At 22.8% G+C, this 19175-nt stretch overlaps 1 protein-coding gene and 1 long non-coding RNA gene across 5 annotated transcripts; one reads left to right on the top strand and one right to left on the bottom strand.

The window, feature by feature from the left end:
- Positions 1-14: 14 nt before the first annotated feature.
- On the bottom strand, positions 15-11222 carry LOC132923160 (proton-coupled amino acid transporter-like protein CG1139). 3 transcript variants are annotated; one of them, XM_060987001.1, is made up of 10 exons: positions 10899-11222; positions 10728-10805; positions 5838-5929; positions 5389-5541; positions 4596-4746; positions 4308-4514; positions 3974-4249; positions 3700-3881; positions 2309-2481; positions 15-1489 (listed from the first exon to the last, which is right to left on the bottom strand). In XM_060987001.1, the coding sequence occupies exons 1-10, from the start codon at positions 10899-10901 to the stop codon at positions 1242-1244; spliced, it is 1563 nt and encodes a 520-aa protein (XP_060842984.1). In that variant the 5' UTR covers positions 10902-11222; the 3' UTR covers positions 15-1241. The 3 variants fall into 3 exon arrangements, with proteins under 3 accessions (XP_060842984.1, XP_060842983.1, XP_060842985.1); XM_060987000.1 differs by having other exon boundaries at positions 10919-11222; XM_060987002.1 differs by lacking the exons at positions 10728-10805; positions 10899-11222 and adding an exon at positions 6213-6321.
- A 4754-nt stretch (positions 11223-15976) lies between these two features.
- On the top strand, positions 15977-18604 carry LOC132923151 (uncharacterized). Of its 2 annotated transcripts, XR_009661107.1 has the most exons (4): positions 15977-16147; positions 16281-17008; positions 17594-17822; positions 17913-18604. It is a non-coding gene; the product is annotated as an uncharacterized LOC132923151 (long non-coding RNA). The 2 variants fall into 2 exon arrangements; XR_009661106.1 differs by having other exon boundaries at positions 16281-17822.
- Positions 18605-19175: the final 571 nt, after the last annotated feature.

Below are 19175 nucleotides of genomic sequence, written 5' to 3'. Positions count from 1 at the left end.
ATACAAAATAAAAATAAATCTTAGTTGTAAATTTATTGTCATGATTTTCTTATTATCCAATAATACAATCAACATGAAAGACAAAATTGTCTTGTACATAGTGTATAATATTAATAATAATAAATTAATGATAATAATATTTTTGTAAGTTCTTAAATATAAACTATATAACGTATATGTATAATTTGTATATTATATATTATAATAATAAATGTGATTAAAAATAAATTATATGCTATATCAATAATGTTATGGTAAACATTTAAAGCTTAGGACAGAGTAACGAAGATATATAATATAACGAATTGAACACTAGAATATTGAAAATAACAATAAATAAATTAATATATTATGAAATATTATTATTATGTTAATTTATTTTACAAGATAAACATATTATATTTAATATACATTAATTCATTATAGATTTGAATACAGTAATCTCCCATTTTTTGAACTTAAAATCTCAAAATATTCATTACATTAGTTAAAATCTCCTTTAAATATTTGATATTTAAATGTTAAAATTTGTTCTATTTGTCTTTATTTTTGATAATCTACTGTATTTGTAATTAAAATTTCATCATATATATTTTTATTGTTATTATTCTTAAACACAATAATACAAAATTCAATAATATTATTAATTAAAATGTATAATAATTAAGCAATAAATATTTGATTTCATAGGAATGTATGCCTTATGATTTTTTTCCTAGTTTTAAAAAAACTCAAAATTTAACAATAACTAATAAAACTAATAATCACATACTCGTAGGAGGTTAAAAAAGTGAGATTTTAATTATGGTAAAAGGTTTAGTTAAAATAGCTTAATAGTTTAATTAAAAACCAAGTATACAATTAAAAGAACTGAAAATGTATCTACATACTCAATTGTTAATACATTTTCATGAGTCTTACATTTAAAATGTGTTTTAAAAATATAATAGTAGATGATAATTAATACCATTTAAAATACACTTTGACAGGTAGCAGCAAATTTTAATGTTAAATAATTTATCATAAAGATAAAATTAAATATTACGCAATTGTCATTTCAAATAAAAAAATTTCAAAATAATGATTTTTTTTTTTGACTATTGAATAAATACTTTAAAAACACAATTACCTACTTATTAAAAAAATTAAAACTATAATTGATATAGGAAGACAATAAATTATTAAGATCAATAATTGAAATACTGGTGGATACTTGAAGCATATTTATACCCAATGCTAAATTAACTGCTTATGGGTTCAATGATATTCCATAAACTAGCATACGATCCGAAACCAAATCCAAGAAAACCGATTATAATAATAATAATATCTTTAATAAACATCAGTGTAAACTCTTTACCAGAGCAATGATCCCAAAATGTCATAATTTCGATAATAGGTGGAAAGATTAGAGCTAGTGCTGAGCTGCTAAATGATCCAACTAATGAAATGATTGCTGATAGGTTTGGAATGGCAGCAGCTAAAGCAACTATAATATACAAAGAAAATGTTTTTAGTATTTAGTAAATAATATATTTTTAATAAAACTATATATACTTTGTCTAGGCGAGAGAACGTGTGTTTTCTGTGCATCCCCACTTGACACCTTGCCATTGAAGCTGGTTCCACTATGCTACAATGGCAATGTCACTTGGGGATGTGCAGAAAAACTGATTTGTGTCAGGTCATGTTAGACAGAGTAGATTATGAACATAAATATAATGTAACTAGTAGTGATGGGCATAGTCAAGTAAAAATAATCGAGTAACTCGATTGTTGAGAATAATTGATTATGTAACCAAGTGATTTTTAATCGAATTATAGTAACTCGACTACTCAAGTTCACATCACTCGAGACCATAGAGTATTACTCTATGCTTGAGATACCTTATTGAAATATTATTTTTAGAATCCTGTCCAAGACTCCTAGCAACGTATACAATTTAATGAATAATAGTTATTACTTATTAGTAACTGACTTTTTAAAATTTATTAGACTATTATTATTTATATATTGTATAAAATAATTTTAATATTTCTTATTACGTATAATAATTTGCTAAGTGAAAGTTAGAATAAAAAATGAAATTAAATGTATAATATAATTGAAATCGAATAAAAATTATTTCAAATGATATCCATGAAACGAGACATAAATATATTTATATTTATTCCCAATTTCCCATCACTAGCTAATAGTATTCGCTATTTTGATCAAAACATTTCGATTATTTTAATCTCAATTACTATTCATTTGATTATGCCCATCACTAATAACTAGTATAAGTATATTAAATAAAATATTTACATGTTAGTGTGACAAGAAACACTCTGATGCTCAATTCAGCATTACGTTGACTAGACTGTGAATGAAAATATCCTTTTAAAGCAGGCCATACAATACCAATTGGAACATAGAACTGAAGACCGTAAGACAAGAATATTGAAAATGCCATTGCTGCCCGGACAGATTGAGCTAACCTGAAAGATTTTTGTTAATAAATCCAAAATAAATTAATGGTTATATAATTTTTTTAATGTATTTATAATCTTAATAAGAATTTAAATGTTTAATACTTTTATATATTTGTTAACCAAGTTTCAGATTATACAGATAAAAAAAAAAAAATATATAGTTGTATAAATAAACTAAATGAACCTATAGTATAACTTACTGACAACAACTAAGATCACAGGACAAATATTACTATAAATTATAACTTAAATTAAAAATATGAAATGTATACTTTGCATACACTGAATTAACTAGCTAAAACCAATTAATACAATGCTATTTTTTTTATACATATATTATATTTCTATTTCAAAAACTAATTTTTAATCTTTCCTACTAAAGTTTTCTTATCTTAATAAACTACAAAAAAGTAGTATTTTATTTAATATTCTATACTAATTAAAATACTTATTATAACATGCTGAATTGTTCAATGATTTTATCAATATCATTAAACAATATAATTTAATTAGTATAATAAGGTATACATATAAGTTAGTTATATATGCATTGTATATTTTCAGTAGTATGAGCTGCAATTCAATAAGTTTAAGTACTGACAATAGTCAGTGGGTACTATTATTAAAATTAGTAAAACTAATAAGAAAACTTTAAATTTCTAATTGGACAAAGTACAAAAAAAGATTACTAAAACCTTAATTTTTTTAATTCATATATTTTAGCGTTTTTAATCTGTACATTTTAATAAGAGTTGACTATTTTTACATCAGTTTATCATTAATTAAAGCATAAAGTTTAAAATATTAAAACAGACAATTCTATATGTTTTAAATTTTAACAATTGATCTATGCTTTAGTTCATCTAAATATACAAATTACACATTTAAAATTTAGATACAATTAGTATATTTAAAAATCATAAAATTATATAAATATTGTAGATAACCTTTAGGTTAACATAAATATTGTTTAATTGGCTTTTAAGGATTTATTATTAAACATTCACTATATTTTAATATATTTAATTTTTGAAATGTGAATTGACAAATTACTAAGATAGAAATAAGAATAAGAATGATTATTTTTTAATTAAATAAAATTTAAATGATTTATATAATAAATGAAAATAAGGATAATAATTATAGTAAGAGTTTTATTTTTGAAAACCATAAAATAATTTTAATTTATGTTTATTGCTGTTTAAATAAATATGTTTTACTTACAAATCTTCAGCAGGAAGATTCAATGTAATACTTCCTAATTTAACAGCTTCTCCATATCGCAAGTATCCAAAAAATCCAATTGATGTATATAAACATGTTACAATGACCATTCCAGTATTTAAAACACCAGTCATTCCACCAAAAGATTCTGGGTTTTTCATGTTATTTTCTAATGGTAAAACCTATTCATAAAACATGTACACAAAATATAGTTACACTTATGTTAAATCTTAAATGTATCTTGTTTGTAGAGTTGAAATTATAATATATATACCATTCCAATGCCCTCAAATGCATACACTGCAGTTCCAAAATAGAGAGGTAACTGTTGCCAAGATGAAAAAGCTTTGACATTTAATGTTTTTGGAAGTCCTTGAAGTAAGTAGAAAAAAGTTATTCCTAATCCAATCACAGTCAATATAGTTGCTAAAAAAGATGCCGGAGTCAGGTACTTTAGACTCTTCACACAATTCAAAAGTATCATTGGCACCAGTAGTATAAGCAAATATGATTGAACAGACAATTTAATAAAAAAGTAATGAGTTATCACCTAAAAATATTTAATATTTTTAATTAATTGATTCTTAAAATATTTTTCAATTATTTACCTCTTGTAAATTAGTGGCTACAAATAAGAAATACACACAACAAAAGCCCAGTTGAGTCATAACTAGAAAAGTATTAATAAATTTACTAGCAGCTGATGAATATTTTTGTAATTTGGGTGGACCGTATTCAAAAGCCATTTCTGCGACATTAGGAAATGAAAGAGATGGTCTTTGAGTTCTAACACACAACTCATGAGAGCACCGTACCTAAACATAAATGACAGTCAACTTGTTGCTAAAAATAACATTTAATATTATTAATTATTGAAATGTTTTATATATCCATACCAATATATGCATACAATGTGTGCAGACAGCTCCTAAAAGTGCTGTACATACTAAACCTACAACCCATCCTGAATTTCTGAACGCATCGGGCATAGCTAAAATTCCAGTACCAATATTTCCCTTTAATAAATGGATCATGGTATCAAAATTCCTAAACAAAAAGAAGAAAATTAATATTCAAAATAAACCAACAAAATACATTTATGTATGGACTGAAATATAATTTTTGGTACTAATGATGTATTGATTGATAATTTTAGATAAAATAAATTATCATATAAAATATATGTAACATACATATTACATTTAGTGATCTTGATTTTAAATTAAGATAAATTGTTCTTGATAAATAATAATTGGCACACATACATTAATATAAACTTAATTAACCCATTGAATATAAACAATACATGGTCAGGATGTATATTTATTGATAACTTTTAGGTACTTATTGGAATTTTTTCTACCTATTTAAATAATTAAACTTTGTACACTTTATGATAAGTAATTTATATCAAACCTTAATAAAAAATATTATAAAATGATTAAATAACACGTGAATTACAAGTCCTAGTTCACGTGATTTAAAGTTGTGTATTATTTTTTATTTTATTGCTTGCATTTGACAAATAACTTAAAACAAATATTTTAGATCATAACATTTTGTCATTATTTTATTGCTTTTTTAAAAAGAATATATTGTTTGTCAATTATAATAGACATATTATTAAAAAAATGTATACTACATATTATAGTAATTAACAATATAAAACTAAATGTTAAAAATACTTACGATGTTGGATTTTCTAATTGTCTGTTTAGCAATGGATTATAATCTGAGGTTGAACCACCATCAGTGCCATTTTTTTCCAACGATTCAATCATTGGACCACTAGAAATATTTGTAATGGGTAATGTTCTAGGAGATGGAGAAAGACAATTACTTCTGCAATATCAATACAAGTATTAATTTTAAATAATTATAATTAATCATTTCTTTATTTACTATTTTTTTTTTTACATACATAATAAATTAAATATGTACACTTTATTCTGTAAAGTAAAAAATTGGAAATGTTTAATTGCATGGTAAGGTTTATATGTGGTGTAAGACTACATCAAAAGAATATTATTTTCTTTTAAAATAAATAATACAATTTAAAAAAAATAATAAACATACTAATAGTGCAGCTTTTAATTTATCTGTGATATATTTATTATGCTACATTGATATAAACTTACCCATTTTGGTTGTAGAGTGTAGCTGTACCAGTTAATAGTGGTTTATCTTCATTAACTCTAGAAGTTTTAATAGTCATTTTATCACAATTTACCTAAAACATAATAAGAGTGCATTTAATAATTATAAAAGTATTCTAAGACAACTTCAAATACAAAAATGGTTTAAAAATGAAAAAAATGTATACAAATTAATAGAAAGTTATTTTTAGCGTGGATATTTAAAATTATACATTTAATTATGTGGAGTGATACATTTTTTTTATAAATTATAGTTATATAATAATTTTATTTTGTGTATTAATCCTAATTCATAAAAAATATAGATAAATTATTAAATCATATTTAAAAAACTCAATGAAAACCAATTTAACTTACTTTCTATATTTATAATTAAAAAAGAAATATATTTTTAAAACATTACAATCCAAAAGCTTTTAGTTAAATTGAAGTAGTGTTAATAGTTTGACTGTTGTAATTTAAATAATGATTATATTTTGGTACTCTATGAAATAAATGTTTATATACTCCTACTCCTATTTGTTATCATAATCATATACTATGTGACGTAATTGAACAATGCAGAAAAAACTAATAATGAATACATAATATTTAAGTTAATAATAATATACATAAATATGTACCTAATAAAAGAGATTAAAATTAATAGATATATAAACCTATATATATATGTATATAACATAAGTCATGGCTAGATGATTTTAGCAAAACTTAACATAATTCAAATTAAATCTACCAATAAAGTGTTTAAATAAAATAAAAAATTAATAGAAAATGTATACTTAATTGATGGCCTATTAGTTTTAATCAATAAAAATTTAAATGTAATGTCATAGGTAAATTTAATTTTAAATTAATAAGCTATAGGAATATATATAACACCTCCCTTTAAGTTTTAGCTATATTGTATTAGGTTTTTTTCCTACTAGGTATATTTTATTATTAAAATAATGTAATTTTTTCTCAAATTTAAAATGGTATATACATATATATATATATATATATATTAATAATTGTTATTTATTCTTATCAAGTATTATAGTTACTAAGTTTACATAGTTTTTATAAACCAAATAAGTTACTAGGGTCTAGAACCTTATGTTTTTTTCCCTTTCCATGGCTCACTTACAGAAATTTAATCATAAAATGTAGAATATAATGATAAAATGTTTATTTTGCATTTTTACAATTTTAAGATACTTCATAGTTCATACTATGGTAATTTAATTCATTTTATGCTTTCCAAAGAAATATATTGAATTTTAATTATTTGTTAAAAATCAATGCAGAGTAGTCATGAGCTACATGAAATCAAAATGACTTAATGGTTTTTAAGAATTTTTCTGTTGAATTTTTTTATCTCCAAAGTAAGTCTTAAAAATACAAATATATAGTACAATTTTACCATTTTATAAATAAAAATTTGTTAGCTACTAATTAGAATATATTTATTGTAACTCGTGAAACAATGTACCATTTGTCCATTTCATTGTCGGTTGAATAATAGTTTTTAAAGTAACATGCTCAATAGTTGTCATGAACAATATCAAACTTCAGAAAGCCTAAAATAAAATTTTCAAATTATTTTAAAAAGCAATTGAATTTGGATGAGATATATTATTATATTGTAATATAGTTTTAATTATAAAACAATGTATCCTATATTTTAATTTAATTAATTATATTTTATATATTTAAGTCATTTTTAGATAATTTAATGTCAATATATAGTTTTATATTTTTAAAAAATTTTTGAAAAATGGATTGGCCATCAATTTCCTGGTCCTAAATATTATATATAATTATATAAATATAAGAATATTATATATAAGTGTAATATGCCACAAAATATAAAACTAATAGAAGTAATTTAAAAAAATTGATAAACACCAATTATAATTATTAACTAAACTCAAAAATAAAAATATCTGATTAAATACATTTTAGTACTGTGAAAAATAGTCAATTTAATAATTAAACTAAAATTACTATGAATATACATCAAATATTTTAAATTTTGAGTAATGAAAAAATCAAATACCTCACCTCTTTTTATTAATATACTTTAAATTCTGAGTATGATTACTAGTGAGGTATCAGGAGTACCCTAAATGTAATTACACATAAACAGATATTAGGTGTTACAATTAATAAATTATGTACATCTCTTGTCAAGTATATAACTCTTTATTAAGAGCTATTTATTTAAGTATCTCTACAAAATATTAACAAAGTAAAGTAATTTATGCTAATAAAAAACAATTTAATTATTAATATTTATGTGATTAACAATAGAAATTAATATTACATTATAATTATTAAATCTGAATAAAATCTAGAAATTAATCTTGTTTTCTATAAAATGTGTAATTTTGAGTTTTAATATTTAAAATTTGTAAACAAGATGAATTATGATAAGTATCAAATATTCTTAAACAAAAATAAAACTATTAATTTTTAATTAATAGCAACATGATTATTTCTCAGCTTCTCATTCTGTGACCTTAATATAATTGATAAACATACAGATTAAATGATCAGTAATTTAATTTATGATATATATATATGTGTGTGGGTGTGTGTGTGTGAGAGAGAGAGTACACATTTAAGATTAAAAATATATAAACATCATTTGACAAAAATAAAAACATTTTATCAAAATTTAATTTTCAAATGATTTAAAAAAGTATTATGCATATACCTATTTTTTAGATTCTGAACGGAGTGATGAATGTATTGATTTTACAATGATGTGTTTTTTTTTATTTTTGTGTCTGCCATCACTTTTTGGAGTAGTAATAATGCTTCGATTTTTGACTTCAGCCCCTCTTTGAAAAGGAAAATTCATCTAGTTGGTACTTTGGAGTGTCAAAGGTCAAAAAGTGTCAAAAAACTTTCCAATAGTTTTCAAAATCATCGGGAAAAACCCTGAAAAAATTACGGAAAAACGGGAATTTTTACGTATAACTACTTTTTGATAAATCGAATTTTTGATTTTGCTATAACTCAAAAACGAATCATTGTAAATACTTGAAATTTTCAAAAAATGTTTATAATATGGTTATCTATTTACGATTAAATTTTCAAAATATTTTGACCTTTTTTAAGCTACTTATAGACAATTGAAATTTTCGACTTTTCTAAGTATTTTTTTCTTAAAATGTCGATAAAAAAAATTTGGCTATCCAAAAAATCTTTAAAATTTAATACAAGATTTATTATAAGTTGTACTTATCGTAGTAAAAAAAAATCAAAAATCGTTAGTCACAATTTTTGTTTATAAGCATTTAAAGTTCAAATATTTACGAAATATATCAAAATCGCGAAAAATTTGCAAGGAATTTTGAAGTTGAAAATTCATAAAATTTTTGTGATTTATACTTAAGGTTCAAAAATCCAATACAAGGTTATCCATTAGTTTTCCTTTAAGTAATTGTAAAAAAAAATTCCAGCATCAATATAGAAAACATTTTATGAGCGTATGAAATTTAATTTTTTACGAAATCGCGTAAAATAACAATATATTACAATTTAAATATAAGTAATAATAATATAATATATCCAAATAATTATCATTGACTGACAAATCATCTCCGTTCAGAATCGTTTTTCGTATACAATGATACCCGTCATTGCATTCAAATTTAACACATCCACACGACCAGTGACCTACTCTCCATCTCTACTATACAGCAGAGCGATACCCACTTGCCCACTTTTTTTTTTTTGATATTTGACATTGATTTAAGAAACAAATTCTGCAGAATCTTGTACTTATTATATTTTGAAATTTTTTGACCAAGCCAAAAATTTGACCAATATCAATAAAAAAAAAATGTCAGATTTCAATTAAGGCTTGAAGTCTATAAATATTTCACATATATGTATATGTAACAGTTTTCCAACTATTTTGTTAGTTTTTTCGATTATAAAGGTAATAGAATTTTCTTTTTCCGACAATGCAGAATACCTACTAACTAAATCATGTTAAAAAAAAATTAGTATTTAATAATATTAAAAACAATTGAAAGGCAAGCAGGTAGTTTGTCATTATTTTATATAAATAAAGACATTTGAAATTGTAGAGTTAATTTTTATTGATAGTAACAAATGATTTTAATAAAAATATGAATAAATTGTACATAATAATGAAAAATGTATTTTTTCTATCAATGGTATATGATTTATGATTACGTTAAAAAATAATGATAATTTATTAATTAGAAGACAGTACAAAATATAATTTATAACTTAAAATTTGTTAGTTGATAAAATGATTTGTTGAAATTTGTTTAATAATCTTTTCTTTTACAATATATTACATAGACAAAGGTAATAAGTAATAACCTAACCTTTATCCTACTCATACTATAATAAGCTGCTTATCTGTGTTTTAACTAACACAAACAGTCTGTTAATTTGTGTACCTAATACTACTTTTTAATCAGGATGTAATCATAATGAATAAATGAACTGAAATCTTGAAAAAAATGCCAAACTGATATAGTTACATAATTGGATCTTATAATGGTTTTGTAACAAAAAAACTAAATATTTATAAAAAAGAACATAAACTGTAAACGAGTTAATTCACAACACTTAGATCATTTGAAATCTTATATAATATATAGTATTATCAACTGTAATTTTCAGTCAATTTTATAATATAATAAATATAAATATATATATATACATAAATTACTTATGTTTAAGTGGGCAATATTTATTCTTATAAATGAAAATTTTTCTTTAGTTTTTTGGTGATTGTAATTATAATTTAAGTAATAATAGTAGGTATCTATTAATTAATTTTCATAACTATCTATAATAATTAGTTCATAATTAATTTGAAATAATTAACTAGGTACTCACATTACTCGTTTGCCCGGGTTTTGCTACTTGGACTTTGATATGGTTATCATTAATGCTAAAGTCTCCATTGATCTCGGTCTACATAAAATAATACAAATGTAAATTACCAATTAGTTACTAATAATATAAATATATGCATCAATGTAATGTGATGTCATTATAAACGCATACCATAATTTAACAGTACTCACAGTCATATTGATAGAATCAATTTTTTAAATAAATATCGGAAGTATTCAATTTTTTATTGATGATGTTTTTCCATTCTATCAACGATTTTTAACATTTTCATAATTGTCGACCTTATTTTCAATATTATCGTACAAGTGTGCAACACGATCAAAAGGAATTCTGAATACTGATAGAAATAATAAACTTATAAGTTATTACTCAATTTTCAACAACAGTAAACACAATAGAGACCAATTTGTTCTCATTCCCGTATTACCAAATGGCAATCTGAGTATAGACAATAGTTATAGCCTAGAACAATATAGTTAGTTACTTTATGCTGCCAATTCCATTATCTCATCATATTTATTATCTATGCGTGCAAAAGGGCTCAGCTGTTTGGTAAAAATGTATGATAAATGATAATACTATTATTAAATAAATGAATATAATTTATTAAATTATTGGATAAAAGTACGGTCTTAGAATCTTCTAAGACCGTGGATAAAAGAATAGTTGTCTGTTGTTACTAGAAATTCCAGTCTGCAGAAAACCTACTTAGTACTTACTATGATTTAAGATAGTATCTTAAATCGTGGTACTTGCTCACAACTCACCTATTATTATAGTTCTTCACTTTCCCTGCATATATCTATTTATGTATATATACAAACGGATTATCTATGATGATTTATGGTGAATTATTAAAACTATTATATTTTCTATAGATAATGTAAGTCTACCCACGCATTTAAAATGATAAAACGCCTCTATCGGCTCTATCATATTATAGTAAGAACTTTCTTTAGACAGAAACTATTTTAATTTTTATTGGTTGTTTAGTTATGTAGGTCATCTAAGTTATCAAACCATATCATTTTATATCAAGAATTCGTAAATACATACATTTAGTATATATGAATAAATAAAATATTCATATTAAGTTAAGGTATAATATTATAATATGTTCTGCAATGACGTATATTCAAGGGGGGTGTTCGGGTGTTCTCAAGTCCGGGAACAAAAAATCAATTTTAAAAAAAGTTGGACAAAAAGTCCGGATTTAGTTTTTATAGTCGGACAAGAAGTCCGAAAATACAAATTAAATAATAATAATTATAATTATTTTAAAAATTATAAAATGTTTGTGGACATTATATACTGTCAATACACATATTATATTATTATATTTTTTTGTATTTTCTTATTTTCATTTATAATTATTTAATTTATTATTAATTTTAATTAATTTTAATAGATACATGTATTTAAAAATATTAACATACAAATATACAATCACACGATATCTTAGGAACAACATTATCAAAATTTATTTGTTACTAAATTTATAATATTAATTTAATTTTAACTATCAAGTATTATTGTTCATTGTTTATACATATATTATATAATATATATATAGGTACCTAACTATATAGTGGATTTCCGTTATATTTTTGTTAGTTATACGAAAATATAATAATATTATATATGTATACAAACATTTTTAAAGTAAATATTTGCTCTATAAAATACTTTGTATTTTCGAACTTTTTGTACGACATTAAAAATGTGCTCGGACATTTTATCCGACTATAAAAACTGAATCCGGACTTTTTGTCCAATTTTTTTTAAAACGTACTTATTGTCCGCAATTCAAGCTGTATCATAAATCATAATATTACAATTTACAATATATACATTATTATAATACCTATTACATATTCAAAACACAAACAAATAACAATAAAAATTGATCATACTGGTCCATATACTATACCGACATAGTATATACACAAATTAATTAAAATAAGTTATAGTTTGTACGTAGGTATTATATATAATATTTAATGTTTATATATTTAACACCCCCCCCCCCTTAAGAAAAGCTCCTAGCTACGCAAATGAATTGTTCTACACATATAAAATAAACGATAACATAAAGGTATTAATGTATTACATATATTAAATAATAGCAATTAACAATAAATTATGAAATAATACGCAATATAACTATATAGGTAAAATACATGCTAAAACCTATTATATTGGTTATGTTTTGATATTACTGTATTAGTTATAAAAATTTATAATATTTTATTATTTATAAATTACGAAATAACGACAATGGAAGGTAACCTTCGAAACTATAGAACTCTGAACGAATTGCGAGACACGCGAGTAAAATTGAATGACTATAATATGTACCAACTAACAATATTAATTGAATAATCTATTTACTGTAAGGTATACATTTTATTTTTGCTAAAAAATATATTGCTTAATGTACCTACAAAACTCACAAATTTTTAATAAAACAATTAAACGGCTATTTATGACAAAATGTATAACTATACCTATAAGCTATTAAGCTATACCTACCAGCTATTTCCATAGTGGCTAGATTTTAAAAATGTCAAGATGTTTGAATTTATTTAAAAATGTATTTTGTATTGGTTGTTTATAGGTAATTACTTATTGTTGAAAATCTACAAATTCATAACATTCTAAACAATGCAAACGGTTTATCAATTATCCTCGTAAACATAAGATTAAACTAGATAAAATTGTGTACAATAATTTTGAAAATAATTTAGAAACCCTGATAAAAAATGGCCACATGCCCACATGGTGCATGATAATTGCGGTTCAATTTTTGTTAGCCGTAGATACCACAGAATAGAAGAATAGATAGGTACCTAATATAGATGAAAATTTATTATGAAATGAATAAATGATTAAATAATAAATAATAATATCACAGAAATTTTTATTTAATACCCGAAAGGTATTATAATGGTATAAATTATAATTATATCATTATATAAATTTTAAAAATATTAAAAAATAAAAACCTGGGAAAATTTTTAAAATATCAAATGTTTACACAATAATATTAATTAATATAATTGTAATATAATATAATTGAATAATTGAATACGTAAACATTTTGATTTTGCGATTTTGTAAAAACTGCATTGACTAAAAAAAATAATTATAATATTATTATAATTTGAGAACCATTGGTTATGGAAAAATGGCTCTTAGAGCATGACGATCATAGAATAATAATACTCTATACATAGACCGATAGACCTATAAAGAGTCTTTATAGGTCTATAACTCTATGATGACGTATAGCCTTCAATCATATTTAGTTCCACTTCTGATTAAAATACTTGATGAATCATATATTACCTTTTAATAGTTTTACTTCTTAAATAAGTTACCAATCAAAGTATAGTTAATATAGGTATCTAATTATATTTGTAATATAGACAATATCAATATGTCAATATAGTATAATTGATTAATGTATTCAAGAATTGCTTTTATTAATTTATTAATGATGATAAATGTACAATAGTTGATATAATGTAATTACTATGGAATATTATTAAAAAATATTTTTTAGTAAGTTCCTACATATTATTAAGTTTGATACTTACTGATTAACTTTAAAATAAAGAAATGAGAAAATATTCCTTAATTTTCATTCTATGTAAAATTAAAATGTAGTTTTTATACAAATTTGGATGTTTATTGAAATAATGTTATAACTAGGTATCTACTAGTACAGTTAATTAAAACAGATTTTTCAACTATAGTTTTCTTGATAATTTGATATCTTTAATATATTATTACATTTACAAACATACTTTAATTTGAAACATATCATAAAGTTCATTTGAAAAATTAGTTTGATTGTTTTTAACATGAATTGAGAAATTGAACAAGTGTTTTATTTAAATATTATTTAAAATAATTAATTATTTTAAACTTACTCAATATCCCATATTTTGAATTATTAGATTGGTATACATTTTTATTTTAGATTATTTTTGCAAATTATTAAAAAAACATCTAGATTATAAAAATGTATCTATTGAAGAACATAATTTAAATTATCGCGCACTCTGCGAAGTCTTTCCAAAAATATAAAAACTAAATTATTAGAACAATATAGGACTCAATATGAGTTGAACCAAGAACAAATAGTAAATATAAACTTAATATGATATATTTTTTTTTGGAATATTTAATTTCTCGCAAAGTACATCTAGTACATCTATATTATCTATACACCTATTATATATCAACACCTATTTTAGTGTCCTTCAGTCAATTTTGATTTAATATAGCATCATTACTCTTGAATCAAATTTATTTGAAAAAATAGATATTTATATATTTTTTTTAAATATTTATAATTTAAGTTGTACAGAGCATGCTCATAATAGAGTAGGACGGGTAGGTTAAACATTTGTAATGATACTATAAGCTTTATAGTTCTTTATGGTATAAAGCATAAATGTATATTTAAATATCCGCACTAACATATCAAAAGAGTATTAATCCACATTGAATTCATTCCCTAAATCAGTACCCACAATTTATTTAAAGATTAAATTAGTAAAAAAATGGAAATTAATTACGTAATCTTATTGTAATATTTATTTTTAAATCATCAACTTGATAAATAAATAAAATTTATAGTAACAGAATAAATCTTCATAATTTATAAGAAATATTCATCACATTTTTTTTAATTATTGGATAAACAGCTTCATATTTAAATATTTACAAATATAATAATTAATTAGTGTGTATCTAAATACACTAATACCATAGGTATGTGACAAAGTGATGGTTGTCTTTGGGTTTACTACCCTTCCCCAAAAACTCATGATTTTAACCTAAACATCAAGTTAGTTAAATTTATTTGTTTAATCTGTGATAAAAAAAATGTTTAGGTATTCACATCTCAAATGAGTAATGACCTATATCAATTGTTAATAAAAATCTAACTCATAATATAATTTTGCATATGTGAAACTACTTATATGATTTAAAAAAATTATAAATATATATTTGTATTTGATTAGGTATATAATAGTTTTTTTAGTCAAACATAATATTTAAATAATTTATCCTTCTTATTAATTTATAATAATATGTAATATGTGTGTGTTGTGTTTTTTTTTTATAAATTATGGTTATTATTATTTATTAATAAACAGTTATATTATTAGTGTAATACAATGTATTGAACAATCTTTGTGTTAATAGGCATTAGGTATAAAAATTTAAAGAAAAGCATGATAAAAAATATTAAGTGCAGAAGAGAGTGATAAAACATTTATTGAAATTGAACAATCAAGAACAATTAAATACAATTTTACATGATTTCACTGTACCTGAATTCAATATTATTTATATTTAAATAATCCTGCATTATTTTAATCAAGGTAAAATTTAATTTAAACAGTATTGCATATAAATACAATTTCAAGCAATTATAGATTATTATATTTTAATTAAACCTAGTGTGATGTAATATTAAGCAATCAATGTAATTTATTTATTTTAAATTGTTTTCAGACCATTAGATCACAAATTCACAATTTAATCAATTTTAATCAATTGAGTGATAATACTCTACTCTAAAATATGCCTATTCAATTATTCATTCAAATTCAAAAGAATGTCATAAACGACATAAACTTATAAGTTTATGTGTTATGACAAACATCTAGTTAAAATAAGATATTTGGTACAACTTATCATAAATCATAATGACCTCATCACTTCTCTAACTATACTGTCTGTATGTCATGTTTCGTCTTAAAATATCTTGCGGTATCATGTGTGCAATTGTAAATTAATATTTTATTTTTATTAATAATTACATTATAAAACACTATTAATATTTAATTATGTTTTGTATCAAAAATGTCTTATCACGCAACAAATGTTTAGTTAAAAATATAGGTATATCTTAGAATTTGAGTCAGATGTTTTTTAATTTTTTTAGTAGACCAAAATGTGTTAATTTGTAATGTTTGTGAAACAAAAGTGTGTATGAATATGGTTTATTATTACTCGACAATTCAACATCTTCATCAGAAAACATAAATGGGCATTTAAGTGCGTTGAAAATTTCCCAAGTACAAGTAAAATACTTACACAACAATTTATATAATGAACACTATGAAGAAGTCTATACTCAGTCACAACTCACCATCTTCTTGCATTTAATATTTTAAAATGACTCGATTTATATCTTTACTTCCTGAACAAATTATGGCAAAAACGGGTATTTGAATAAGGTAACAAATTACTTCTGTGAATATTTTGAGCAAAGATAATTAAATAAAATTTATTATATTAATAAAAAATTCAAAAAAGCATTTTGCTGATCTAAATATTGAAATTAACTTTGTATTTAACAAACTAAATTTTAGATTTTTACTCAATTTAATTGCATGATTTGAAACTCGTGAAATTCCACCGGCAGATTATATTTCTATATTGAAGAAGCAAAAGAAAAAGAAATTCAATTTTTTAGAGAAATCAGTAATACATATAATAAAAATTAGGATTTTGTCTATTTTATCAAAAAATTAAGGCTATTACTCAGTTTTAGAAACATCAAGGATATTTAATGGAAAATTAGATGTTAGTCATTAGTTTTCAATGTACATAATATGTACTTCCAATTTTCGTTCATTTAAGTTCAAAAATATCAAAAAATCTTTAATTATTCAATGTAATTTCCTGGTATGGTGGTATTTATTTATTTATTGATATGAAACGGGACAAGCCCAATACAAATATTGATATTAATCTTAAAATATAAATTAAAATACAAGACATGGTGAACATAACATAAATAATTGGTTGTCCCCCAATAGAAACAATTCGCTCATCTCATCATGCGTGGTGTAGGACTGTTTCGCAAATAATTCACAGAACAAAAAGGAATATGAAAAGGGAAGACACTGCGAGAATTTGAAATCCTAAAATTAATCTTTTTTAAAAGAACTGGCGAGTCAATTCGACCATCAATGAGTTTTCCCAAGAATAATAGATTTATTTGAACTCTCCTAACATCCAGCATTGTCAAGCCCAGGTGGCAAAGTAGTAAGTATCTACTGGGTTGCAGTAATGAGGTGGACAATCAATTTGTGAGTATATGTTTAGTATGTGACTTACTTTGTTTTATATTACCAGGCACGGCAGGTTCTATTATAATATCAGATGAATGGAGAGTATATTCTTGTTTATAAAGTAGATGCTATGATCATATAGAATACTAGAACAGTTAACCATTCAAAAAACTTAATTAATCCAACTGGCAACTACTGGAGCTCACAGTGCTCACACACACAAGCACATAGCAAATAGCAATTGAATATTCACGGGGAGCCGGAGTATTAATAACCAAAATCCTACGAAAATTGCATGGAACATCAACTGAATTGTTGTCACGTCATTTAATTGAAGCATGGTACCTACCATACCCGTTAACAAGCAAGATACATTTTTTTTAAAATTTTTAAGTAATTGTAATGTACTAAAACTTTATTACCAAAAATAAATTATAATAAAATAATATTTTTGACATTTTTTTTATACATTTTTTTTTACCGATATTTCAAATGTAATCCGTTATTTTAATTAATAAAATAACCCAATTTTATGATTTTTTAGTTGATTATTTTTAAATTAATTATCGGTCCGGTAGGTCACGTATAAATGTATAATAAACGAATTCCAATTTTCCAGATATAATGAAATACAATATAAACAGTAAAACTAATTAAGGAAAATTGTTTTTAATTTTTCAGAGCTTTATTTAAGCCTCGAAGAAAACTGAAAATGACAACTTTTAACTGTATAAATATATAATAGAATTAATTTAATTATTGCATATTTTCGTCATTTTTTATGATATTTATTATTTTAATGCATTTCTGCATGCAAATTTTTATGATTTTCAATACCTACGGTAACTTCCAAGCACTGAAAATAAACAATTTTTGAAATATTTTGATTTATTTTCAAATTAGGATAATGTACATAACTATTTAGTATATAGTAAAATATGTAATAACTAATATTATAATAATAATATCGTGTGCGGTATGCCGTAGATATGAAATTTTTGCTATTTAATAGAATATTATAACTATACTAAACTGTTATAAAATATTGTAAAACAAATTTATGGTTTATAACTGTACCTAGTACCTACCTACGACCTACCACCTATGTCCTACGTATTACATCCTACTAGATAGTAACTATAAAAAATATTGAAATATTAACAATTAATAACTAGGGTTTAGGACTAGGATTTGGGTAAAAAATTGTTTTTTTTTTTTAATTTTTATATTATTTTAATTTGTTACCTATAAATCTATTCTGTGATTAAACCATAGACCATAGTATATATAGACTAATAATAGACTTATGAGTTATGACTATTGAATA

Source organism: Rhopalosiphum padi, chromosome 2, assembly GCF_020882245.1.
Source record: "Rhopalosiphum padi isolate XX-2018 chromosome 2, ASM2088224v1, whole genome shotgun sequence".
Classification (NCBI taxonomy): domain Eukaryota; kingdom Metazoa; phylum Arthropoda; class Insecta; order Hemiptera; family Aphididae; genus Rhopalosiphum; species Rhopalosiphum padi.
The sequence above is the reverse complement of the archived record's forward strand: the minus strand, read 5'-3'. Positions and strand labels throughout refer to the sequence as shown.